Source organism: Bubalus kerabau, chromosome 11, assembly GCF_029407905.1.
Source record: "Bubalus kerabau isolate K-KA32 ecotype Philippines breed swamp buffalo chromosome 11, PCC_UOA_SB_1v2, whole genome shotgun sequence".
Classification (NCBI taxonomy): domain Eukaryota; kingdom Metazoa; phylum Chordata; class Mammalia; order Artiodactyla; family Bovidae; genus Bubalus; species Bubalus kerabau.
In genome coordinates, this window is record NC_073634.1 from 13816359 (window position 1) to 13842802 (window position 26444).

The 26444-nt window shown below is 42.1% G+C and overlaps 1 protein-coding gene across 5 annotated transcripts; it reads right to left on the minus strand.

Annotated features, from left to right (window-relative positions):
• Nucleotides 1-1953: 1953 nt before the first annotated feature.
• STAMBP (STAM binding protein) lies at nt 1954-26444 on the minus strand. Of its 5 annotated transcripts, none has more exons than XM_055539629.1 (10): nt 26300-26444; nt 23401-23618; nt 15265-15340; nt 14872-14967; nt 13399-13762; nt 12121-12245; nt 11101-11238; nt 4650-4762; nt 4028-4127; nt 1954-2611 (listed from the first exon to the last, which is right to left on the minus strand). In XM_055539629.1, exons 2-10 carry the CDS (start codon nt 23601-23603, stop codon nt 2555-2557), a joined length of 1272 nt encoding a protein of 423 aa, XP_055395604.1. In that variant the 5' UTR covers nt 23604-23618; nt 26300-26444; the 3' UTR covers nt 1954-2554. The 5 variants fall into 5 exon arrangements, with proteins under 5 accessions (XP_055395604.1, XP_055395601.1, XP_055395602.1 ...); XM_055539626.1 differs by lacking the exon at nt 26300-26444 and adding an exon at nt 25896-25993; XM_055539627.1 differs by lacking the exon at nt 26300-26444 and adding an exon at nt 25822-25961.

Below are 26444 nucleotides of genomic sequence, written 5' to 3' on the forward strand. Positions count from 1 at the left end.
CACCAGCCACACTAGGGAATGCTTCCCACATAAAGTGCCTGGTACCCAAGAGAGCATTATAAGGTTTAAGAGGCTTTTTTCTTCCTCTCTGGTTTGGTATTTAATTAGGAGTATGTGAAAGTATGCTTGTTGCTTGGAAGAAGACCTATGACAAATCTAGACAGAATATTAAAAAGAAGAGACATCCCTTTGCCAACAAAGGTCTGTATAGTCAAAGCTATGGTTTTTCCAGTAGTCATGTACAGATGTGAGAACTGGACCATAAAGAAGTCTGAGCACCAAAGAATTGATGCTTTCAAATTGTGGTGTTAGAGAAGACTCTTGAGAGTCCCTTGGACAGCAAGGAGATCAAACCAGTCAATCCTAAAGGAAATCTACCCTGAATATTCATTGCATGTCTATGATGTACAGAGACTGATGAGAGCTCAAAACTTTTAGGTATAAATGACTAGTACAGTGGTTTTCAACCCTGGCTATACTTGAGAATCCTATCAGCTTAAAAGACAAAAACAAAAACAGTGTCTGAGGTCTCACTCCAGAGATCTGGATCTCATTGGTGGGGTGCAAAGCATGAGTATCAGTACTTTTTAAAAAGCTTCCCAGGTAACTAGTGTGTGGCCAAGGGTAAGAGCTTAATGTGAGCATATGGTAAGTCTGGAATGAAGGCTAAATTTAGATGTTAAGCAACAGAAAGCTACTGTAGGTTTTTGAGTAAGTGAGGAAACATGAGGATGGCTGTAATGTGGGAAACTTCTTCTGACTGTATTGGGCAGAACAGACTCGAGTCAAGAAACACTAATAAGACATCCCTGGTGGTACAGTGGCCAAGAATCCCCTTGCCAGTGCAGGGGACACAGGTTCGATCCCTGCTCCAGGAAGATTCCACACGCCATGGAGCAACTAGCCTATGTGCCACAACTACTGAGTTCACGTGCTGAACTACTGAAGCCCGTGTGCCTAGAGCCCGTGCTCCTCAGGAAGAGAAGCCACTGCAGTGAGAAGCCCGCACACCGCAGCCAAGAGCAGCCCCCCGTCTGCAGCAACTAGAGAAAGCTTGTGCACAGTAACAAAGAAACAGTGCCACCAAAAAATAAAAAAAGAAACACTAAAAACAGTCTGGTAAGAAGTCTATTGAAATAGTTCAAGTAAGGGGTAATAAGATCATAAACTAGACAGCAGCCTTGAGAATGCAAAGGAGGCGGGCACTGCCTAGAAAGTACAGAGCCAGGCAAGTGTGGGGCTGTAAGGACAGGGCGGACCAGGCTGCCTGTGGGGCTAAAGCAGGGAAAGGAGGGTCCCGGCCAGAGAGATACTCTCCCTTGCCCAGACCCGCCTAGCCCCACATTCCCACCTACTCTGAAACTGCAGAAAAGAGAACTTCCAGTATCTTTGGAGTTAAGAACCTATGAGAACATGAATATAGACATTTGTCTCTTTCAGGGGAAAAGTTCAAGGGCCACAAACCTAAGTAATAAAGAATGAATATATTCAGGACACAAAATTTTTAAATGAAGCAGCTTCAAACATCTCCCTCGATGTTGCTTAAATCAGAAAGGAATAACCAACACAATAAAGCCAGTAGGGTGTGTTGGCACGGGAATATAATCATTTATTTGGAGTGTAACCTGGTACTCCAAATAAAGGCACTATTACCCTCAGCTGAAAGATTTTAGGGCACAAGGAGGAAGTGAATGGATGACCCACTTGAGACAGCACCAAAAGAACAAAGATGACTTCACACCTCTGGAAGATGGCAAGAGGCAGAATGAAAGGACTGAACAATTTAACGTGAACTGGGGCACACCTGCAATGTTGACACATCTCAAGTTCTATTTTTGCCTCACCTTTCCCCAAATAACCAGACCTTGTGTTAGCATTTAGTAAGCACTGTCTGTCTAGACAATGCTTGATCCAACAGATCATTCTAGAGCACACACACACACAACATATATATATATATAAGTTAATTGTTATTTTATTGTAGAAGAAAAAATACCCTGAAATATTTGTTAAATAACAATAATTTCTGACAAAATCATTCTTTAGGGTTTTTGAACCTCACCATCTGGTCAGACATAGCAAGCTGACCTTCAGCCTTATAATAAGCTTCATTAATCTTGCCATAAACCACAGAAAAACCCAAAGATTTTTTAAATGGCTTCCAAACTTCTGCATAGATGCTCTTCATTAGTCCAAAGGTAAACAATAAACAAGTTGGCAAATTAGAAGGATACGTGACAGGGAAAAAATGTTAACAATTGGTGAATCTTGGACAAAGCACATGTGAGTCTTCATTACACAGTTTTTCAACTTAATTTTTTAGTTACAGGCACACTGAAAAGTTGCTTTAGCATGACCATGCTCTTTTCCAGATGTGCCTAGAAAACATACTTGATTATTTCTTTTCAAACCAGAAATAGAAAATCAGTTCTCCCCTGGGTGATACTTCCTATTGTTTTAAAAAGCTTCCAGAGCTTTCTGGAAAGTTTAAATTAAGGGGCTACAGTACACTGATATGGTTTTACAATTCTTGGGAGGCGTCTGAGTCAAACTCTCATCGAAGGTCTGTGACGGTCACAGCTCTGTCCACAACAGTGACGTGGTTGCAGCTCTGCAAGAGCGAAACAGAAAGAAAGGGGAAGTCCTGGGAAATTCAGAAAAGTCATCTTTTAAATGCTTAAATACTTAAAATGCTCATTCTGGCTAGTGGTTCCCAGGCTGGAAGCCAGACTGTTACTTAAGTGGCAATTATGGTAAGGGGTCTGGGAATTATTATTTCCACCAATCCAGAATCAATAGCCTGTAGTCTGAATCAATATGGACCTATATATCTCCATTTATTCTTCAAATGTATGTGTATTCTAGAGTCATTTATAAAATACACATTTATTTTAAATAACTGCTGAATTAATTGCAGTATGCTGGGTCATTATGTCAACCAGATGATAAAGTACACCTATTCTCACAAGGGGAATACTCCCTCTTCGCACGCGCAAGGGGTCATCCTAACTGAAAGCCTAGGCCTTTCTGGGGGATTGTGCAGTCTCTGTTTCAACATCCTGGTACTTAGCCATTTACTACATTCCAAGGCAGACTTCCCTATTTGTGAGCAAATCTGTCAGAAATTTCTTTCTCGTACTCAGCTGAAAACTGGCACTTTCACAGGGTCTTAAGTTTTGGTTCTGGGAGTCATATGAAATATCTGGGACCTTTTTATACAACAGCTCTTCTAACACTTACAGTCAGTTCTCAGATGCTCCCTGGGGTTCTCTCCTAAACATCCCTCATCTCTTTTACGTGACAAGGCTCTGGAGTCCCTTTTCCACGTTGGTTTCTTTTCAGTGAACCCAACAGAAATAATACTCCATGGCCAGCACGGAGTGAGGCAGTACTATCTCATTAGATTTGAGGAGAATACTGCAACATACTTATCAGCAACTACAGCTTTTTATCCACAGCTTTTTACCACTGTGAATTTACCAAAAACCCACAACATTTACCACTTGGGGGAAAAACTTTCTAAGAAGGTCATAAAAATCTCTATTGCCTAAAATCAAATTAAAAGCAAAATTCCAAAATTAAATATACTTTACCTATCTTAAATGGCTTTTTTCTTTTGAATTCAAATCTCTTATTGAAATGCATGCTTAGCAACTGATGATGATGAAGGAAAAAAACCTAATGTTTAATAAGCAAGCTACTGCACTTGGTACTTTCATTTAATCCTGTCAACAACCTGTAAAAGTATATATTATTATCATCATCATCATCATCTCCATTTATAGGCAAGAAAGCTGAGGCCCAGGAAGGTTAAATAACTTGATCACAACCCTTAAGTAGCGGAGCTAAGACTCAAACCCCTTCCTTTTCCACACTGCTTCCCACACATGTCTTTGTAGGAAGATTTAGAAAAATTAGTGACAAGGCTGATCTTCTGTGTGGGCCGTGAAGGACACTGTGTCGCATCAGCTCTGACTGTGCTCCCTGGTTAAAGCGTAGCTCCAGCTTCCTCCACAGGGATACATACACAGAAGAGGGGTGGGTCCTTGCTGTGGGGATGAAATCCTTTCTGGCGACAGGAAGAAATCTCCTCTAGTCCATGGTCAGTGAGTTTAAAGAATCCAGTTCTGAAATAAGAAAAAGCAGGTCCAGAATCCAGCAAAGGTGTCCCCTCAATCACACACACACTGGGCAGGGCAGAGCTCATTCTGAGACACCTTCAAACGTCTGCTGGCCCGCAGATCTCTTCTCTGGTGAATGAATCAGGAGTGATTCATCACTGCCACCACATCAGTTTTACTGGGAGAATTCATAGTAAATAACAGGGTTTAAAATGAAAAAGTTAATTTTCAGAGATAATCTGTTGGATACTGACATTCTCTAATCTGACATCAATGTCTTGAAATTCCTACTGCTTCAAGTCAAACACTTCAAATTTCTTACATCCTTTTCTTATAAAAGCACCTACATTATTGCTTGGATACTTTTGTAAACAAGCAGAGTAGGTTTATCAGGCTACAGGACTTAAAAGGAAGACCTTTAGAAAAGCCAATCAAATATCACAATCTATATATTAGATAGAGAACAAGGTCTTAAGAATGCAGAACATTTCCTCTGAGGCTTTTCCCCTGAACACCCTATGTACTTACTCCTGGAATTTGGGGGAACAAACAATGGCTATCGACTCTGGCAACATCATCTGGTACGAGCAGTGAGTGTGTAGGTCAACACTGGAGAGGAAGGCTGTCTGCGTGGGATGAGTCTGAGAAGAGGGGAAAAAAGCCTCAGTGAGAATACACAGGCAAGCCCAGCCCATGAAGAAAGTGAAATGTTAGCTGCTCAGTCATGTCCAACTCTTTGCAACCCCATGGACTGCAGCCTGCCAGGCTCCTCTGTCCATGGAATGCTCCAGGCAAGAATACTATAGAGTGGGTTGCCATGCCCTTATCCAAGGGATCTTCCTCACCCAGGGATCGAATCTGGATCTCCCACACTGTAGGCAGATTCTTTACCATCTGAGCCACCAGGGAAGCCCCCCATTGAAGGAAGGCAGAGCCAAATAATTCTCAATAACTTGCCATGATCGCCTTAAGTATAAAGTCATTAGCAGCCATGAGGAATATGCCTGAAGTTCCTAATAAGGAATGAACTTCCTTCCCTGCATTGTAAACAAATGTAATTTAACATGAGTATGCACAGACTCATAATTTCTAATTGACCATCAAGATCTATCTGGCTCCTCACAAGCTCTCTCGACACGATGGAAAGTCACCCATACTGGAATAGATGGTATGTGCTACCCAATACTTCAACCTGGTACAAGTCAAGGACTTAACAAACCACAGATGAATGATGCTTCTTCCTGACAAAAGGGTTTAAAAGTCAGGCACAAGTCAGGGGCTCCATAGGCAAAAGTGGCAAAAGCTGGCCTGTGGTTAAAGCATGTCATTCAAGGATATGAGAGGCAGAGGGTGACTGGGATTTCAGAGGGTGGTTAATCACAAGGACCCTGTCTTATCTGAGAAAAAGACCACGATGTTGAAATTTGAAAGCAATCAGTTAAAGCACCATATAAATTTCATTCAGTTTATCTCACTTGTTTTCAGTTTTTTAATTTTGTTTTTTTGGCCGTGCTGCATGGCTTGTGGGATTTTAGTTCCTCAACTAGGGAGGGAATCTGGGCCATGGCACTGAAAGCACCAAGTCCTAACCACTGAAATTCCCCAGTTATTTAATGTTTTATTGAACACTGTCTTTGTATACAAATGAACACTATATAAAGACTTATCTTAGAGGGGGTATGATGTTAGATAATAAGGATGGAAAAAGGAAAGACCAAATATGACTCAAAAAGAACACCAATCTTTACTGACTTAAAAGCACAGAAAATAAATATGCACACTTGACCAGTGTTTTTAACTCTATTGTGCAAAAATGAAGCTCCTAAGGGAACTTGTCAAAAGCACAAGTTCCTGCACCCCACCCTGGAAATATCCATCCTGAGAAGGAAAAAAATACTTTTTTAAAGCTCATTAAATAATTCTTATGCGTAGCCTCATCCGAGAAGCATGGCTGCACAAAACGCTGTGACCAGCTCACTGTGGAAGAAGTCTACAACACAGGAACAAGTTAGCCGAGTGCTGACAGCAAATCCACACACGCCTGCGCGGGGCAGGAAAGGACTTCGATGACCACAAGGGAGGAACAGTTTCTACCAACAAGAATACGATCCCATAGGCTTTTAGGAACATGTGGCCTGTGTCAACACCTTTCATCCCATGTTAGAGCTTGGAATTTTAACTGAGAACAAACAAGGTCTACACAAGTTGATGAAGGTCTCCAATCTAAAGGCGGGTTAGCTAGAAAGACGACATAAAGACATATAGCAGGGCCTCAATAAAAAACTGTAAACCAAAAAGTCTTGTTTGAGCCTATGCTCCCCTCTAACTACTATGCCTTCTCTCCTTCCCGTCACAGTTGAGTTTCTTAAAAAAAAGTTATGCCCACTGTGCCCACATGCCGGAGATAGAGGAAGGCATTTTTATGAAAAAAAAAAAAAAAAAACAAAAACAAAAAACAATACACCAAAGGAACAGAAATGAGTGAGAAAAGTGAATGCTGAGGGCAGCCTGGGTGTTCAGATGAGCAGAGTGTCCACAAAGAACAATGCCAGCTAAGGTAGGGCTGAGACAAGGTGAAGGAGTGCCTTGAATACTGAGTTGGGGGTTGCACGATAGTTGGTGATAAACATGACCATACAAAGTTTTTGACGAGGGGGGCTTCCTGGTGGCTCAATGTTAAGAATCTGCCTGCCAATGTAGGAGTAGTGGGTTCAATCACTGTTCTGGGAAGATCCCACATGCAATTAAGCGCATGCACCAAAACTACTGAGCCTGTGCTCTAGGGCCTGGCAGCCGAAACTGCTGAGCCCGCGTGCTGCAACTATAAGAGACGCCACCGCGGGAGAAGCCCACGCACTGCAACCAGCCCGCGGGAGAAGCCACGCACTGCAACCAGCGGGTAGCCCCTGCCTGCCACATCTAGAGAAGAGCCTGCATGGCAACGAAGACCCAGCACAGCCAGAAACAATTCAAAGATTTTGACCAGGAACCTGATTCATAGCTGGCACGGTACAGAAGGAAGAATGGACCTTTTGCATTCTCCTCTTGCCAACTTTAAGATCTGAGCAAACATGACCGTCTGGTAATGTTTTGGTTTGCTTTTAATCCCAAGTTAGGAAGAAATGGTACAGGAATATCATGGGGGGGAAAAAGCTGGAATACTATCAATTTAAGTTCTAAATTTCTTCCTAGCTAGGCTCTCACTGATATTAAAAATACTTTTACTCACTTGTGGCTAACATGTACCTAGAGTCTAAACAGTAATTATTCCCAACTTTGCCTCATCTTGTCCAGTTCTTAAACTCTCCTGTCTCCTCCCGCTGGGCAATGGACCTAGATTTCAACCTCACTGAAAGATCGCCTAAAATGAGTTCCCTCAACATCTCCAATTATAACCTTGAAAATCTCTCTTTAACTTTCTTCCTTCAATTCGGTTGTAGAGGAGTGTTTTCTCCCTAATATGAAGATGACACCCTCTTTGTACTTTTGACTTAATTCCTTCCTACCTCCAGATTATCTTGTCTCTCCTGTCCTTTTACATCTCATTCACAGGTTCCACTATAGTTCACCCACTCACTGGGCTTAAAAACATGCTCAGACAACTATACACAAGAATGCAGATGAACCTTAAAGACACTGAGCAAAAGAAGCTGAATACAAAAGAAGACATATTATATAATTATATTGAAGTAAAGTTCAAAAGGGCTTCCGTGGTGGCGCATAGGTTCAGGAAGATCCCTGGAAGAGGAAATGGCAAACCACACCAGTATTCTTGCTAGGAGAAGCCCATGGACAGAAGAGCCTGGCGGGTTACAGTCCATGGGGTCACAAAGAACTGGACATGGCTGAGCACACACGCGTGCATGTAAAGTTCAAACCCAGGAAAAAGCAAACTATTGAGTTTAGGGACACACACTAAGGTGGCAAAGCTATAAAGAAAGCAAAGAATTTCAAAAGAAATCAAGAGAGGGATTACCTGTACCAGAGAGGAAGGGTGACTGGGCAGGAGCATGGGGTAGGAGTATGTTTCTGGCAATGCTCTATTTCTTAACCTAGGTAATGTGTACACATATATTTTTGTTTAATGATTCATTAAAGTGTACATTTAGTTTATATAATACTTTCTTATATATATTTCAAATATAAAGGTTTCAAGAAAATAAAAATAAAAACAACACATTTTCACACACTAAACCATAAATCAAGCAAACTTTCTCTCAACCTGGCTATTCCTTAAGCCACTATTCAATCTCTTTCCTTTCCTCTAGTTAGTGCTAAGCTCTTCAAAAAATTAGTGTACATTTCACTATCACCACAACCTCAATACCCATTACTTCTTAAACCTTTTAAATCTATTCCCACCACTGCCTAAAACCCACTAAACTGAGGTCATCAATGACTCAGCAAGTCCAATCAGCCCATACAAGTATTCATCATCCTGGAGCTCTCCGCAGCATGTGACACAGTGAACATCCTGAAGTTTCTCTCTGAGACATTCCTCCTCCTTTGGCATCTATGCCTCAGCACTACCTCACCTTTCTCTGACATCTCTGTGCTGCATGACTGACCACTCCCTATGCTCCCCTAGGTGGCCTGGCCTTCAGCTGCAAGTTAATTTCTTCTTGTTCTCCACCCTCCCCCAGCTCCAAAGCCTCCAAGGTCAGCTTGACATAGAGGTCTCCTGGTTCTCTTTCCCACCTTGACCTTGTTTCCAAGTTCAAATTCCTGATAACTACCTCTACTGATATAATGTCTGGAAAAAGAAAAAAGTCAAAGTCAGTCGTGTCCGACTCTTTGCGACCCCATGGACTGTAGTCCTCCAGGCTCCTCTGTCCATGGGATTCTCCCAGCAAGAATACAGGAGTGGGTTGCCATTCCCTTCTCCAGGGGACCTTCCCGACTCAGGGATCAAACCCAGGTCTCCCACACTGCAGATTCTTTACCACCTGAGCCACCAGGGAAGCCCAATGTCTTACCAGTATCTTAAATTCAATATACTCAGAACTGAAGACAACATTTGCCCCACTTCCAAGTAAGTTCTCTTGCTGGAACCTCTGTTTCTCCTTATGAGATGATTGATCACTGCCACTTCCATGAGTCAGGCCTGAAATTTCTAAGTCATCACATTTACTCATCATCCTCTCTGACTCATTCCCCACATCCTCTGAAATCCTACATTTGTCTCTTTTTTTCCCAAATGCACTACCATCACCCTGGCTCTCTTCATTATTACATTTTAATCATCACATTAACCTCTTAAATGAGCTCCCTGCCTCATCCTACTCACTAAAATGCAGAACTATCCTGCCTGTCCACCCCAAATACCACTCCTAATGTATTATGTGAAAACTTATCTATCACTGTTTCCTGATATGAACTCTAAGCCCCAGAAAACTGGACCACTCAATGCCCCAGGATTCCAGTCTACCTATTTCACTGTTGTCCCCTCCATATGCAACCCTCCCTTGGCCCCCCCACCACAAATCTAGTACATCACCCCGGCTGTGATCCTTCCCTCCTCTAAATTCTACAGGGCATCTCTTAAGGCACTAGGCACATTCTGCTTCACATAAGGAGTTAACGACTTGTCTATATGTCAATCTCCTCTATTAGACTAAAATCAAATCTTACTCAAATTGTATCCCCTGGTGGATAAGACACAGGTTTTCTATCCCCCGTGTATCTATAATGGGGGATACACAATAGCAAGTATTTACGAAAGGATAGAGGCACAGAGGACCGCCTCACAAGTCAGTGTTTCCCCAGTGCCAATATGCAGGGACGTGCAATCTTCCCAAACCCAGAAATAAGCTGCCTTGTTTGTGTGGAACCCTGTCACACAATGTAAAAAACAGCTTGGTCTATGAGAATGAGGGGTTGTAAAAAGAATAAAAAGAAAAATTAAAATGTAATCTTTAGGGATGGAATTATATTTTACCTGAATATTATTAGAAGACTGTTAGGATATGCAGATACTTAAAAATTTTCTATTTTGATAGCCTTTCGGATTTACATAAAGGTTTACATATAGGTTGTTTTGGGCTTCCCTGGAGGCTCAAATGGTAAAGAATCTGTCTGCAATGCAGGAGACCTGGGTTCGATCCCTGGGTCGGGAAGATCCCCTGGAAAAGGGAACGGCTACCCACTCCAGTATTTGCGCCTGAAGAATTCCATGGACAGAGGAGCCTGGCAGGCTGCAGTCCGTGGGGTCGAAGAGTCAGACACGACTGAGCAACTGACATTTTCACTTTCTTTCATAGGTTGTTCTAAGAAAGATGAAATGCAAGTATCTGAATTAACTTCCTTGGTTCATTTTAAATACTTTGATTTGTACACCTTTCAGGAACATCATTTGTATGAAGTAAGGCAATGAAAAGGCTCACATACACTCTCAGCTAGCATCCTATCAACATTCATGCTCACAGGGAAACTGGGACTTTGGAGGAAGAATTTCATTTCTATTAAAAAATTATTTTGATTAAAAAGTCCTGGGCTTCCCTGGTGGTCCAGTGGAAGAATCTGCCTGCCAATGCAGGGGAGATGGGTTCGATTCCAGATCTGGGAAGACCTGCAGGGCGACTAAGCCTGTGTGCCACAACTACTGAGCTTGAGTGCTGCTACTACTGAAGCCCAGGTACCCAGTGCCCAGGCTCCGCAAGAGAACCACCATAGTGAGAAGTCCATGCACCATAACTAAAGAAAGCCTGTGTGCAGCGATGAAGACCCAGCACAGTCAAAAATATATGCATCTCTTAAAAATATAATAAATCATAACATCTTTTAGAAATGAAAAGCCCCAGAAATCAACACTGGAGTGCAAGCAGGTAAGTACGCTAAGGAAGTCAAGTCTGTACCCAACAGAGGGGAACACAACCATCTGAACAGTCTGGATACAATTCACTCTGCTTCAAGAAAAGAACAAGCAGTGCGTCTATAACATCATGTGAGATGAACCCCCGGAGGGCTCAGAACTGCTTACATGGATCCAGCCCAGTGTGATGAGACCCTGCTGATCCTGTATGAGGAAAAGCTCTTCTTCATTCTCGGTGTTGCAATAATCAGACCCAGCACTTTGCTTGGGGATGAGAACATGGGTAATGGTAAATTCGTTCCTCATCTGTCAAATTAGAAAACAGCTCGTCACAATTCCGCAGTACGTAGGCAACCCTCTCTGTCACAGCAGTGGAAAGTTAAACTTCCATACGAGCAAAGGCCCTTCTCCCAGCATGAGTCTCCTTCATGAGATGAGTCCCTCATGTCAGTCTTGCTCACAACTCTTACTGCCCAAGTACACTGCCTGGGGCCCTCTGCAAGGCCAAGATGCCCACAGCCCTGTGGGAATTTCCTGCTGCAGCCAAACAGGTCTGCTCATGAATCTTAAGAAGCTCTGGGTATAGTACTGTTTCTCTTCCTTCATTCATGTCTAGAGTAGTTTCCTTTTACTATTTCTCTAAGCCCTTCCCAACCTTTAAGGCTCAGTTTAAGTCTATTCCACTTTACTCATTTATTTATTCAGCAGCTAGTAATGAGTTCTTTAAGCATCTCCATTTAATGATCCTTCTTTCCCCATAATTCCTAGTGCTTTTATTGTACGTGCTAGTCAGCAAACTCTTTTGGTGTATATCTCCCATCTCTCTAAAGTGCCTGGGTACTTTTTGTGGACAGATGCTATCTGCCTTACATGTTTCATATTCTGATGATCTACCATAAAGCAGGTGTTCAAAAGCTGAACAAGGGATCTTCCTACCAAGTTTAGAATTAAGCATTTCTTATCACCAGCATTAAAATACTCAGTTAAATTCAATTAATTAATTGATTAATCAAATTAATCAAATCCAGGGCCACTAAATTCAAGGTGACACTGCATTTTGCTGCCACGGCCCCTTCAGCAGAGGGATCTGTACAAAGAGTAACTGACCCTGGATATCTCTCTGAAAGTCACAGGAGGCCAAGGGTGAAGAAACAGTCTAGGCTCTAGAAAGCATTTTTTTTTTTTTACCAGTTTTCCACAGAGAATTCCACATGTCTCCACTCCCCGGGCAGTGTTGGCACCGGCCAACTGGAGAAACTGTGGGCAGAGCTTCCCGGGCACCACCACGTGGCGCAATCCATCGATTGTAGGAGCTGTAAAGGAGAGAGAAAAAAAAATCTAAGACCATGGGGCATAGCCTCCCCAAGCAGACCTCAGAGTTGGCAGCCCTAGGAGAGCAATGCCAAATCACTGGGGTCCCCCCAACTGCAGGCAGTAAGTGGGGATCTCATCCTAATGGCAGAAGAGAAAGGGCTGCAAAGGCTCTTCTCCAACCTCTGACCACAGCCACTGGGAGTAGGTTGTTTCAAGAAAAGAGAAGAGGCTTTAATCATTCAAGTGAAGACAAAGAGAAACTACTACTTAAGTTTCTGAGCTATTCAGGAATAATAGTGAGAGGCAACCCTGCCAAGTACATGGGAGAAATCCTGAAAGCTTCAGAGTCTAACACCTCTTGCCCACTCTTACTTTGTCCTTTTAAGTAGATTCTGCAAAGCTGAATTCCTTACATGACTACTTGAAAGACAATTCCTAACAAAAAGATCTATTCTAATCATCAAGGCATACTCATCATTTTGCTGCTACTGTTATTTTCTTGGTTAACTATTCATTGGTGAGAGAAGGAAAGACTCAATAGTTTTTATGGCTAGACTGAATTACCACTAAGGCAATGGCACCCCACTCTAGTACTCTTGCCTGGAGAATCCCAGGGACAGGGGAGCCTGGTGGGCTGCCGTCTATGGGGTCGCACAGGGTCGGACACGACTGAAGCGACTTAGCAGCAGCAGCACACAGAATAGTTACCTTGACTAAGCTCCTTACCAATTAGGAATATTTGCAAGGCAAACACAGTTCAGTAGCTTTTATTTTTAAGTCAGTTGTTGAATTTTAAAGTGTTACTATAAATCTCAAATTTCCTTTACAAAAGGTTAACAGTGGTCTCTGGTTCACTGAACATGTCAAATCTCTATATAACCCTTAAAAGCTGAGAGTGAGTCTGACTTTCAAGGATTTTATTAGCGCTTCAGAAAATCAACCTAGCCCAGGTAAATTATATGGCTTAAGCAAAGGCCACTTTATAATACAGCTGTCATAGAACACAGTATGATAATATTGATCAAATGGATTTCTGTGACCAGAGCCTAATGAGTAGGATCACGGAGGGAGTCGTCCGCTGAATCCCTTGAAATGACGCCCTTTTTGGCTGCCGCTGAGATGGAAAAGGATTCGAGCGAATGAATTCACTACCTTCCAAGTTGTTCAGTGCTCCAGGTTTCAAGGATCTGTCCACCACCGGTGGCTTGGCAAGCCTCACAGCTGCATTACAGTCTGAAGGCTGTGTGGATATAGCAGGCACCGTGGGGAACACATCTAGGGAGGGCGTCTCCAAGTCAGGCACCAGTGGGCCCCCCAGGCCAGGGTCCACCTTCCCAAACTCCTGCACAATCTTCAGTCGTTCCTTTTCTAGCTCCTGGTTCCGGATCATCTCCTCAAAGGCATGGAACTGCTCCTGCTCCAACTGCTGCTGCTTCTGCTGTGCCACCCTCTGTCTTTCCTTTTCCAGCTCTTCCTGCATGGCTACATTTCGGGCAAATTCTTCCGCTTCCTTCTTCTACAAAGCACAAATAGGAGTTAACAATAACACTTTACACTCAAGTAACTTCACACCTTAGGAGGACAAAGCTTTTTAGCAGGGAGACTGCCCCCAAATGTTCTGGCCTGATTTCCAAACACAGAATCCAGGCTTCCCTCAGTGCCTCTACACCCATAGAACAGTTACCCCTAATGGATCTAACCACCGTACACCTATTTTTCAACGACAGTTAAAGTCCTGATCCTCTCAGTACCCTTTCCCAATAACTCTTAACTAATGCATTTTCTTCTTTACCAAAATGTCAATGCAGCATATTGCCTGCACATACATATCATATACAATTTTAGTCTCTAAGTGTGCCATGTATACATTCTGTATCCCAAGTAGGGCTGTGAAAAGGAACCAGATCCCAAATTATAAACGCCATGTAGGGGGTCTGTATTGAATTTTAATCCTGAATGAAGCCTCTGAAATTCTTCTGGTGATTAGTAAAATACAGAGTGACATTTTAAACTATTAAGAATCATCAAGTAATAGCTTCCTTCATGAAGATTTTCACTCACTAGGTACCTTAGAAATATACAGCTGTTTTCCTCTCAGCTGATTTTCAACATCAGAGTCCAGAATAGAGTTCAGGAGAGTGTACAAAAGAATGCGAAATGCTTGCAGTGTGTGTTCCCAGCTGACAGACCAGTGACACTGCCTCAGAGCTTCTCACATGTTTTAACTGACTCTTCCTAACAAGAAGTCATTGAAAATATTAATAGCGTGAAAAAATTTGACTATTATAAACAGGTATAATCTGTTTTGGATATAATCAAATGTGAATCAAATCCCCAAATTCTCTGATCTAAAAACCCTATACTTTAGTGAGAACTTTCTTTGTTCTTAGGTTCTAGCTCTAGACGTAACAGGCAAGCAATAGATTTTCTGTCCTTCAAGTCATCCTCTTAGATAAAGGGGTTAATCTGTATTAGAATCCTCAGCCTCAACACTTTTTTCTGGATTTTGCCAAAAATATAAAATATCACAATGAAATCAAAAGATCCGCTGAAGTACCTACTAGATTCCTGGAACACAGCCTAATAAGCCAAAATAATTTCCTTTTTTTGCTAATACATACTCACTTTTTCTTCATTATATTCTAAATATTCTTTGGTATATCGTTTTAACAGTTCTGCCTTCAGTTCTTCTGCTTTGGGAAATGCAATCTCCTTTAATTTCTGGGATACAAAATTAAAATCTGAGAGTTAGGACAATGGTCGCCAATTAAGTAGAAAAGTAAAAAGACTTAAGTCAAGTTGGCAATGGCAACACCACTTCTAAAAACATTTAAATAATGTAATTTAAATTACCCTTGCCATACTGTACCTGGCACTTCGTAACTGATCTACTGAAATGGCCTTATCTCCTATTTGCAGGATTTGACATTCAGATGCAGACTCTGCTACTTATATCTGGAAGTTAGTCTGTGCCTCTTTGAAGCTTTTAGATGGGCAGGAGTGAAAGTGAAGACCCACCTTTACTGTGTCTTTCTTTTCAGGAATGACAGCCGATTTGTAATCTCGATGCTTTGGTAGTTTCTCAATAAAGAGCCTAAGGGGACAGAACAGATTGATGGTGATACAAAGAAGACATGCAAATGCCCAAAAGACTCTGAAACAGTGCAACTCCCTTACCCTGTTTCCAGGTACGCACAGGTAACAGGCCACCTCCCCCACTCACCCTCAGCCCCGTAAAGAGCCACAGAATTGCTCTTCTCCCAATTCAGGCATTCAGCAGCACGAGACGCCTACAACAAAAACTATGGAGGGGAGAAAATCCTAGCCTGTGCCCAAAAATACGCCTCCAAAGAAATTCTTTTCTGGTTGTGACAGTAACAGGCTTCCAAAGGAAAAGCCCTCTGTCACAAAGCATTCTTCAGTGAACAGTCTGGCAGCCAAAGGCAGGAGGCTAAGAGAAAACCCACGTTCTATTACTACTAGCTCTGTGTGATCTTTGCTGTTGGCTTATTTTCTTTGGGATTCATGTTCCTTTGTAGAAGAATCATCCTTGCACCAGATTAAGCACTGGGATGCTCAGAGAGTATATGTGTTATATGTGAACATTACATGTGTAATGTGTAATATGTGCACATGTGCATTATGTTTGATATGTGCATTATGGTCTCCGATGAAAACTGCTTAGAGAAACATAAGTGCTAGATTTCCTCTTTTAGTTCTTGTCCTTGACTGTAAAGCTCAGTGGGAAAAATAAACTGAATCAATTCATGAGCTCTAACATTTATGATTTCTACTTGGGAATGGTGAAAACAAATAGAAGTTCAGTAACTTGTCACAGCCAGAAGTGGAGGGCTCAGAATGCCAGATTCCAGATTCTGCTTATAAGTATATATAGTAACACAGGAAGTATATACAGAAGCTAACAAAAGTAGAGGGCAGGGGAAATAGAGTGCATGAGGCAAGAGTGGGAGTGAAAAATCTATATACCTTTTTTTAAAAAATTATTTTGATTTTGAAGCATGTAATGAAAACTAGTTCATGAAGGATTTCCCTGGTGGTAGTTAGGAATCCGCCTGCCAATGCAGGGGACATGGGTTTGATCCCTGGTCTAAGATCCCACATGCTGTGGAGCTACTAAGCCTATAAACCACAACTACTGAGCTTTCCAACAAGAGAAACCACTGTAGTGAGAAGACTGCACCGCAACTAGAGAGTAGCCCATGCACAGCAACGAAGACCCAGCACAGCCAAAATAAATAAATAAAACAAGTTTATAAAACTTCCAGACCTGAACATGAACACCTTTCTCGTGTTTCAGTAACTGTAGTCAATTTTCTGAACGGGGACATGTGGGCAGAAGGGTCTCCTGAAAACAGAATGAGTACCACAACCCACTGCCCACACTGGAGGCAAGAAAGCTTAATGCTTAGGAGGGCAGGCTCTGGAGCCACCCTGCTTAGGTTCAAATCCTGGCTTTAGCCACTTATCTACCAGCTGTGTGACCTCCAGCACCATCCCTCAGTTGCTCTCTCTCTATAAATTATATACACAGAGACAAACTAGTACTACCTGAAATGGTTGCTATGATACCAAACAGAGTTTAAAAATAAATAAAGTGCTGAGCACAGTGCCTAGCGCATAGCCAACATCTGCTATATATATGATTGTTTTTACTATTATAATAAATAAAGATGTGAGCAAGAAAAAGAGAGGAAGATGTTAACACCAGGGTTAGAAATTTTCCAGGCAGAGAATAGCTGTGGCCCAGAGGTATACTGTTCTCTGGGTTGTATCTGGTTGCAGTCTAGAGAGAGGAGCTGTACAAAAGCAAACAAAGATGCACTGGCAAAACACAAACAAAACAATCCAAAAGAACAAAAGGAAAAAATATGCATAAAAGTAAATAAAAGAGGGAAATAAATAAAATGGTACTCAACTTTACTTATAAATGAAAGAAATTCAAATTAAGATGAGCTATCATTTCTCATCTATCAGACTGGCAAAGGCTTAAAACTGGATTGCAATCAGTGTAGGTAAAGACACAGAGAAATAGGTGTCCTTACACATTCCTAGCAGGACAGGAATTTGATAATACCTTTTTCCTTAGGGGAGGAAGGGATGTAGGAGACAAGTATTCAAAATTTAAAATGTGTATACCATTTAAGCTCACAATTCCATCTCTGTGAATTTATCCTACAATAGTACAAAAATATATGAATAAGATTATTCAATATAGCATTGTTCCTAAAAGAAAGGCAAACTGAAAACCTAAATGGCCATCAGTAGGGGATTACTTCATAAATTATGGTAGACCCAAATGTGGAACAACAACACAATCATTCGCTCTTTCATTCAAAAAACACATATTGAGCATCTACGATGGGGTCAGGCATTATTATAAAGGCTGGGGACTTGGCAGTGAATGTCACAAATTCCTCCCCACCAGAGTATACATGACAGGGGGTAAGAGACAATAAACCAAACAAAGAGTATGCAGATAATCAGTGCTGGGAAAGGCACTAACCAGGAAGGGGAATAAGTGACATGGAAGGGATGGAGATTTTAGGTAGCGCAGCTAAGGAAGGCATCACTGAGAAGGTGACATTTAAGTAAGGACTGGAAAAGTGAGCCATGAAGATATCTAGGATAAGACTGCTCCAGGTAGAAGAAACAGCCCTAAAGCAGAATAAGATGATGGATCAGTGTCCTGATATGTAAAGATACGACTGTTAAGAAAGCAAGCTGTAGAGAAGACTATGTTGTATCATCTCGTTCAGGCACCAAGGAAAAAGGATAAAGACATGAGCCCAGGTGCTTGCATGGGGATATTTTCTTAATAAACACACAAGAAATAGAACATGATTACCTCTGGTGGATGGGCATTTTCTTTTCACTTTAGTATTTCCCTTGCTGTATGGTTTGAAAACAAACTGTTTTAATCATGAAAACATATTAATTTTGTGTAAAAATAATTTAAAAAGTCAAAAAGAAATTCTATAACATGGATGCATTAAGGGCTCTAATTTCTTCCAATCTGAAAAGTTAGTGAGCAAAGCGAGCATGATCACAGAGGAAAACCCTCTTCAGTCCATAAGCCCCAATCCTGGTGGGAAACATTTTCAACACAGGTGACAGACCATTTTCAGAAAGCAGGTTTGTGTTGTAAGAGGCTCACACAGCAGACAGGACTGCCTAAGGCCTCTGTAACTCTTTTTGATGCAGCCTAGTCAATGACCATAAAAAGCTGTGAAAGAATCCACTGCCTGGATTACTGTCTGTGCTCACCATGAAAATATGTACTGATTTAATACGTTGAGGATCCTTCTTCTATACTGGGGTCTGCAAAAGGAAAAGCATTCCTACAGTAAGGAAAACCTCTGAGGAGGGAAATGTGCTTGAGATCATTAAGATGCCTAAACTGATTGAGGGAAAAGAACAAATATACCCTTTAAAATCTTGAATTAAAGTATCCACAAAAGGTCTAGAACAATGACTCAGTAGTGGGGGGGCGAAGCAGAGGAGTGGTGAAATAGAGGCCTACCCTCCTCTCTCCTCCTCAGTGTAATAATTGCCAAAGTGAGCTCTTGTTAGCTGACAGGAACATACCAAGTAAAGTGTGGTAGAAAAACAGAGCAAGAATACTGAGCTAGAAGGTTTTTTTGCAACTCCTAGGACTTGTCAGCTCACAGAATCAAGAGTTAGGGTCTTGAAGATATCTGCAAGAAAAATAAATGTAGCTATATTTGTTGATTCAGGTCAAGCCAATCTAACAATGTCCCAAATTAAAACCCAAATCTAACAAGTTAAGTAATACATTTTCCCCTCCTCTCACTTGACTCTCCTCCAGGCCAAGTTCATCACATTAAATGGTCCTATAAGCAGAACACCACATACAGGGACAGGCTCCCTTTACCAGTCTTGTTAACACTGATATTCATATCACTCAATGTAATAACAAGGCACAGAAAAAAAATCAACTGAAGCTTCTGTGTACTATTAATCCTACTCCTACTCCCTCTGGCCTATTTAGGAGTTTATTTCTATGCTCAATCTCTTTTCTGTACCATTAGCCTCTCCTACTCCACAGTATCCTTTCCAAAAAATATGCTCTAGCATCTCCCACCTGAAAACAGACACAAACACATTCATGTACTCTTTGTCCCCCTTCAATTATTTCAGTTTTCCACTTTACTTCTGGTCCAACTTCTCCAAAGAGCTGTCTATGCTAGGGCTTGGCAAACTATGGCCAGTGGGGCAAATCTAGCTCGCCATCTGTTTTTGTAAATAAAGTTTCATTGGAACACAGCCTCACTCATTCACTCACGTATTATCTATGACTTGCTTTCACACTACAAAGCAGAGGTTGTGACAGAGACCAACTTGCCTGTGAAGCCAAAAATATCTACTATCAGGTCCTTCTACAGGAAAGGTTTGCCAATCTCAGAACTATACTCATCGCCCATTCACCTTTTGACCCACTTCAGTGAAACTGCTTACCAAGATTACCAATCACATCATGACATCAAATCCCTGCCCACATGACACAGTGCCCATTGTCCTGCAATTACTTACTTCTTTTGGCTCCCATGACAAAGTGATGGATTTCCTCCTATCTCTCAAAACTTCCTTCCAAGTTTCCTCTACTGGCCTTCCCTTCACTAACCAACCTTGGGGCTCTCTCCTAAGTTCCTTTTCTTCTCATTCTACAGTCTCATAATCAAAGTCTCTTTTCCTTTAATACACCATGGATCCTTCCAGCCTCTAATGAAGCCTATGGACTCTTCTTGAAATAATTTTTTAAAGATGTAATATAAATAATGAAAGATTACAAAAAGCTCCATTCTACTCTAACAATTTTCAAAATATTAAAAAATGATGGCATGTGCTTACTTATTGATGCATTGTTAATACATTAAAAAACAAGATCTAGTTGCGGGTTTAAGAACTGTACTATAATTCTGAAGTAGTGATAAGTATAAATGTTATTTTGAGACCTACTGGACAATCATAATATGAAAATATCTTGATTTCTGTTGGTGACAAAACTACAAATATTAATAATACTGTGGTTTGAGCCTATATTCAAAATTAAAGGAAGTGCTAAATTTCAGCCACACATTAGTAAAAGTAAGAAAAGTTTTTCCCAACCAAGTTCATGGACACTGAATTCTATCAACGAATCCCTGTGTGTTCCTAGACCCTAGATTAAGAACCACTGCACTAGATGGTCTCAGCATCCTTATGGCTTCAGGACCAACTATATGTTGAGGACTCCTGAGCTTGTTGCTCCAACAGAGACCTCTCCTCTGAGTTCAGACAGCTACACTCAACCTCCTACTGGACATCACTACTTGGATATCTCATAGATAACTTAAACTTAACACCTTAACACGAACTCTTTGTCTTCCCACTACCCAACAACCCCCTTTGACACCACTCTCCCCCATCTCAATAAATGGACCGGCAAATCCTGTTACTCAAGGCAAAATGAGGTCAACTTTGATACCATCTTCTTTCCAAAATTATGAGTAAGTCTCATGGACGCTATCTCCAGAAAACAAAATCCATCTACTCTTTTCCAGGCTACCATGTTCTTTCAAGCCACCAGCCTCTCTCTTGAACTGCTGTTAAGAGTTTCCTAACTAATCTCACTGCCTTCCCTTAACACTCCCTCCACCAGCTACCATATGGCAGCCAAAATTTATATTTCTAAAACGTAAATAAGATTAGGTCACAGCCTCACTTAAAACTTTTCAGTGGCTTTCTATTACTCTCAAGATAAAATGTTAACTCTTTACTGTGGCCGATAAGATCCTCCATGATTTGGCCCCGTCTGCCTCTCCAACTTCATCTGAGGTCATTCTCTCTCTTCATTTGCTACACTCCGAACACAATGATCTTTAATCCTCAGAACACACTAAGGTCTTTCTACCTGAGACCTTCTGAATACACAGTACTATCTGTTTTAAACGCTCTGCTTTATGCTTTTGGAATGACCAACTCTATGGCACCCTTCAAGTCTCAGTTTAAATCTTACATTCTCAGATAGATGTTACTCTATTTAATTAGATATCCATGGTTATTTTCTATCACGGCACTTTCTCTGTTGCTTCCCTGTTTTGTTACCATATATTTCTTTGTTTACTTGTATGCTGTCTTCTCCCATAATGAGAATAAGGGCAAGGGCCATTTTATTTACTATGTATGTAGGACTTACTGCAGTGTCAAGTAGATAGTAGATATACACAATATATATTTGCTGAATGAATACGATCCTCACCCTCAAAGCACTTTCTATGTGGAACAACAAGACCCAGAAGGCCCTCAGAAAACACCTGGTAGAGTGATTCCATGATTCTACTGTACTTACTCAACTACAATTTCCCAAAGGAACTATGCCCCTCATTCTGAGAGAGCTATCTACAAGATTACTGGAAATATACTAGTTCCACCAGCAGCAGAATAAATGAAGAGGAGGACAATAGCCAAAGAAATATCTCGGGAAAATAAATTTTGTGCCCATTGTGCCTAGGAATGAAAAATTCCTAATAGCAAAGAGAGGGAGAAATGTAATTATAATTCTATGAAACTTTATGAAACCACAGCACTCCCTTTGTTCCATTCTAAAATTACAATATGAATTCTAGGCAATCCACTCTACTTTTCTTTAGAGTACTGGCTCTCAACTGGGGCAGTTTTCCCTCTCAGAAAGCATTAGTGATATCTAGAGACATTCTGGGTTGTCACAACTTGGGGGGTAAGGGGTTCTACTGGCATCTAGTGAGTGGAAAGACCAAAGATGCTGCTAAACACACTACAATGCACAGGCCACTCCTGTGCAACAAAGTATTGTTCAACCCAAAATGTCACTAACACCAAAGTTGACAAACACTGCTTTAGAGCAGTATGTGATCAAAAACTTAATATAATTAATATGCATCCATCACCTCTGGAAGAACATATAAGAAACTAATAAGGGTGCCAACCTCTGGGGAGGGGAACTAAAGGTTTGGGGGAAAAGAGAAGTGGTAGGGAAATTTAGTTTTTAAATATATATATACCCTTTTGTGCCTTCTGAATTCTGTACTACATGCACGTGTTACCTATTCAAAAAACAATAAAAAAATAACCCCAAATTAGTGTGTCACCAGACTATAATCTCAAAAGACTACCTTCAATTCAAGAAACAGCACCAAAAAGAAAACAAAAAGAACAGGCCTTATGTTGTAGAATGAATCCTGAATTAAGAGTTGGAAAATCCAGGTTTTGCCACTGCAAACTGTGGAATAAAGCCTACCACTGAACCTGGAGGGTGTTTCCTCATTGCAGAATGGAAGGATGATGTGCCCTACACAGTGCACACAGGACTGTAAAGATCAAATGACACAAATGCAGGTGAAATATTCTATGAACTATTTAAGAGCTATACAGATACACTGAAATTATTATTACCTTAAGGTCCTACTACTATGAAAGGACAAGACTAGAAATTACAAATGAGATCTTTTAACATTATTTTTCCCTTCCTAAATTACACATCTTTTCCAAAGTCACTGGGACTTTAGCAATTGTTCCTGTTAACTGAAATCTTCAATTCATGCTGCAAGAGGCTAAGCGACTCAAGGGAAAGGTCTTATGATGAGCTATACAAACCGTAGGTGGTCGGTACTTATTTAATGATTTACACGATTATGATAAAGGTTAAGAAAAAACTCTTTCCTGAGACACTCAGTTTGCTACAAAATAAGTAGAGGTGAGGAATTTTGGCTCTGCTAAACCTCAACAATAACCCTCTGATTGGCTGCCTTAATAGAGAGGGGACAGGAAAAATCCTTCATCAATACAAAACATGTATAGTTTAAACACCAACTCTCTTGCCTAACAGCTGGGCCATGTGGGCACAGCCCAAAGAGCTAGGTCTCTTACTCATGAAATTACTGAGTCATGAAAACAACATTTTCAGTACCCAGTACCCATGTCTTTGAATGTCAAGAACAGCTAATATGTAGGAGCTGCTAGCAAAAATGATTAATGATAATGATGTTGTAAAGTTCTCTGGTTTTAGCAATTCTGAGCAGAAATAAATGAGCACAAGAGCACCATGAGTGGGGTATCAGTCACCAGAAAAGAAAAAGGAAACCGGAGGTGTCTTACGTGATATACTTGTTATAGAGGATGAAGGCATATTCGATGTTGCCTTCCTCACAGTAAACAGACGCCATCCGGATAATCTCCACTCCGGAGCGGAAGTACCGGCGGGGTGGAATGTCTTCATTGATCTCCACGGCGCTGCCCCTGTGGGACAGGGCCCTCACCCGGTCTTCGGGTGGGAGGCTCACATCTCCATGGTCAGACATGAGGACCAAGAAGTCCTGAAACAAACAAAAGATGGCATCAATACCAGGGCCCCCGTCACCTTGGCACAGGTGTTCATCTCAACAAACCTCTTCCTTACAAAGAAATTGAGAAAAACACCACATGCTGTTGCTCATATTAACTAAGGTCTCTTTCCCACAAGAAGCCTGAGACCCTCAAGGAAGCCCATTTCACAAGGATGAAAGGACTGACAGACTCAGAAACCCACAATGCCTGTGGCATGATTAGGTGCTACAAAGGGTATAACTATAATGAGCCACAAGGGGTTCAGTTCTCTTTTCATGCTAATCATCCCCTGTCATTAAGTGGCCCTGACCTCGGCACCATAAAAAGAGGGACAGTATCTTGTATTTTTTCCATTATCTCTCCTCCCAGCTACCCACTTCCACCCACCCCAGTATCTGACAGAGAACACTCAATGACATTTCCTGATGATTGTTAACTGACTTTAAGTTGATCATTTAACCTGAGAGTAACAGACTTTGTCTACAACTTTTCGAACTTCAGCACAAGGTTAGTGAGGGGAAATGGTGTGGGGATGAATATTTATAATCCTGACTCTGCTCATAAAATCACTAGTCCAGTCAATGTACAACATCATCATTTCAGGGTAAGGAATTCAGATCTAGAAAACAGTTTACTCAAATCTATCTTCGAAGACTAAATACTCCTTGAATAACAAAAGGACATGAAGGTAACTTGAAAGGCAAAACCCAACCCAACAATAACAACAAAAACAACCCGGGAGTCTCCCCTCCCTGGGTCTCAGATTGCAGTCATTCTACAATCTTTCTTGATACTGTTGCTGTTAGAATCTGATTCTTTCTTCCAGTCAGATATCACTCTACATCACTTCCAAAAAGATTCTGTGTATTTGATGCATACTGAATTACAGCACACCCCCTACCCCAGTATTCTTGCCTGGAGAACCCCATGGACAAAGGAGCCTGGTGGGCTGTAGTCTAGAGGGTCACAAGTGGGACATGACTGAAGCGACACAGCACAGCCTGCATGCTGTAGAACATACAAGCTACAGCAGATTTTGGAATTCAAGGCCCTGTGTCAACTGGCCCCATTTGGTCCTTTTAAACTTTACTCACTTTGTCCTTTTAAACCTCACTCATTGCCAACAGAGACCTTTTGCTTCAGTCAGGATTCTTATCTGCCTAGAAATCCTCATATTGTTTCATTTGTCTACCCACTGTTGTTTTCCATTCCAAGCACTCCCTCAAAGATGGTTTTCTCCAGGTCAACTCTATCTCTCGGTCACACTTCCTCCACCAAGCTTTTTCTCAATCACCCTGCTGCTGCTGCTGCTAAGTCGCTTCAGTCGTGTCCGACTCTGTGTGATCCCATAGATGGCAGCCCACCAGGCTCCCCCGTCCCTGGGATTCTCTAGGCAAGAGTACTGGAGTGGGTTGCCATTTCCTTCTCCAATGCGTGAAAGTGAAAAGTGAAAGTGAAGTCGCTCAGCCCTGTTCGACTCTTAACAACCCCATGGACTGCAGCCCACCAGGCTCCTCAGCCTATGGGATTCTCCAGGCAAAAGTACTGGAGTGGGGTGCCATTGCCTTCTCCGTCAAACACCCTAAGGGTACAAAAATTGTGGGGACTACCAGGGATGTAGAGGCATTCCACCTTCTGTGGGAGTCTTTTCAGGGGCTCAAGAAGCCACTAGCAAATCTAAAACCTCCCCAAGTTAACTAATTAGTAAACTCAGTGCAGAGCCCATCAAAGCAAACTGAGGCAGGAGAAGCTTGTTGCTCTTTATCACCTCTCGGGAGAGGATTTTTTGGTCGAGAATGGAACCCTTTCCCAAGGCCAGCAAGTGCTGCCCCACACAACAAGGCTGAGCAACACTCCAAAGAGGAGATGTAGCGTCTGCAAACAAGAGGGGAAAGTGGCGGAAAAAACCGAGGCGGGGGAAGATGACTGGGAGGCGAAAGGAAGTACCAGGAATGAGCGAAGGGGGCGTTTACAGCGGAGACGGATCCACTGACAACTGCTTGAGGCCTTCTCGAAGGCACTCAAGCCCAAGTTGTCAACACCGAGCAAAATTATTCAAGGCTTTCGCGTCTATCGCGTGCGGTAGGAGGGGACGCGCTGGGCCAGGCTGGGGACCGGAGCCGTCAGGGGCCGCGCGCGCGACAGGCCGGGCAGGGGGCGCAGGGAGGAGAAGGCTGCAGGCCCCACACTCACGGTGGCCGCTCCCCGTCAGACTCCGATCACGCTCAGCGGCCGGGCCCCACCACACTGCTGGGACCCTTCCCCACCTGTCCCCCGCGGACGACTCTCGGCGCTTCCGAAAACGTCACGTCCGGCATCCGCCCCGCCCCGCCCCCTCCCTCTAGTCTGTGAGTTAAATTCTCAAGAACTTAGGACCCGAGCGGTGACTGGTGGGCGGAGCTAGAGCTGCCACCTGCGGGGGAAGAAAACACCAATGAGGAGAGAGCGGGGCCATTTTGGTAAAGGAAAATCAACCAGCAAAGAAGAGAAAACGAGCAAAGGACCCAATGACCGAGCTAACTTTTCTCTTAGGTTAGTACAGACACGGTGAAAGGCTACACAAGTTGTAATACAACATCCCTTGGAAAAGCTTAAGAAGTATGAAATCAGATAAAGTCTGTTGCATAAATCATACATGTATTTAAATTAGACTGGTAACCTTCATGCTCACCCCATTCCTTTATGTCCTCCACATTTGTGCAGATGAGTTATATGTTTCTGCGTGCCTGCTAAGTCGTTTCAGTCCTGTCCAACTGTGCGACCCTATGGACTGGAGCCTGCCAGGCTCCTGTGTCGTTGGGATTCTCCAGGCAAGA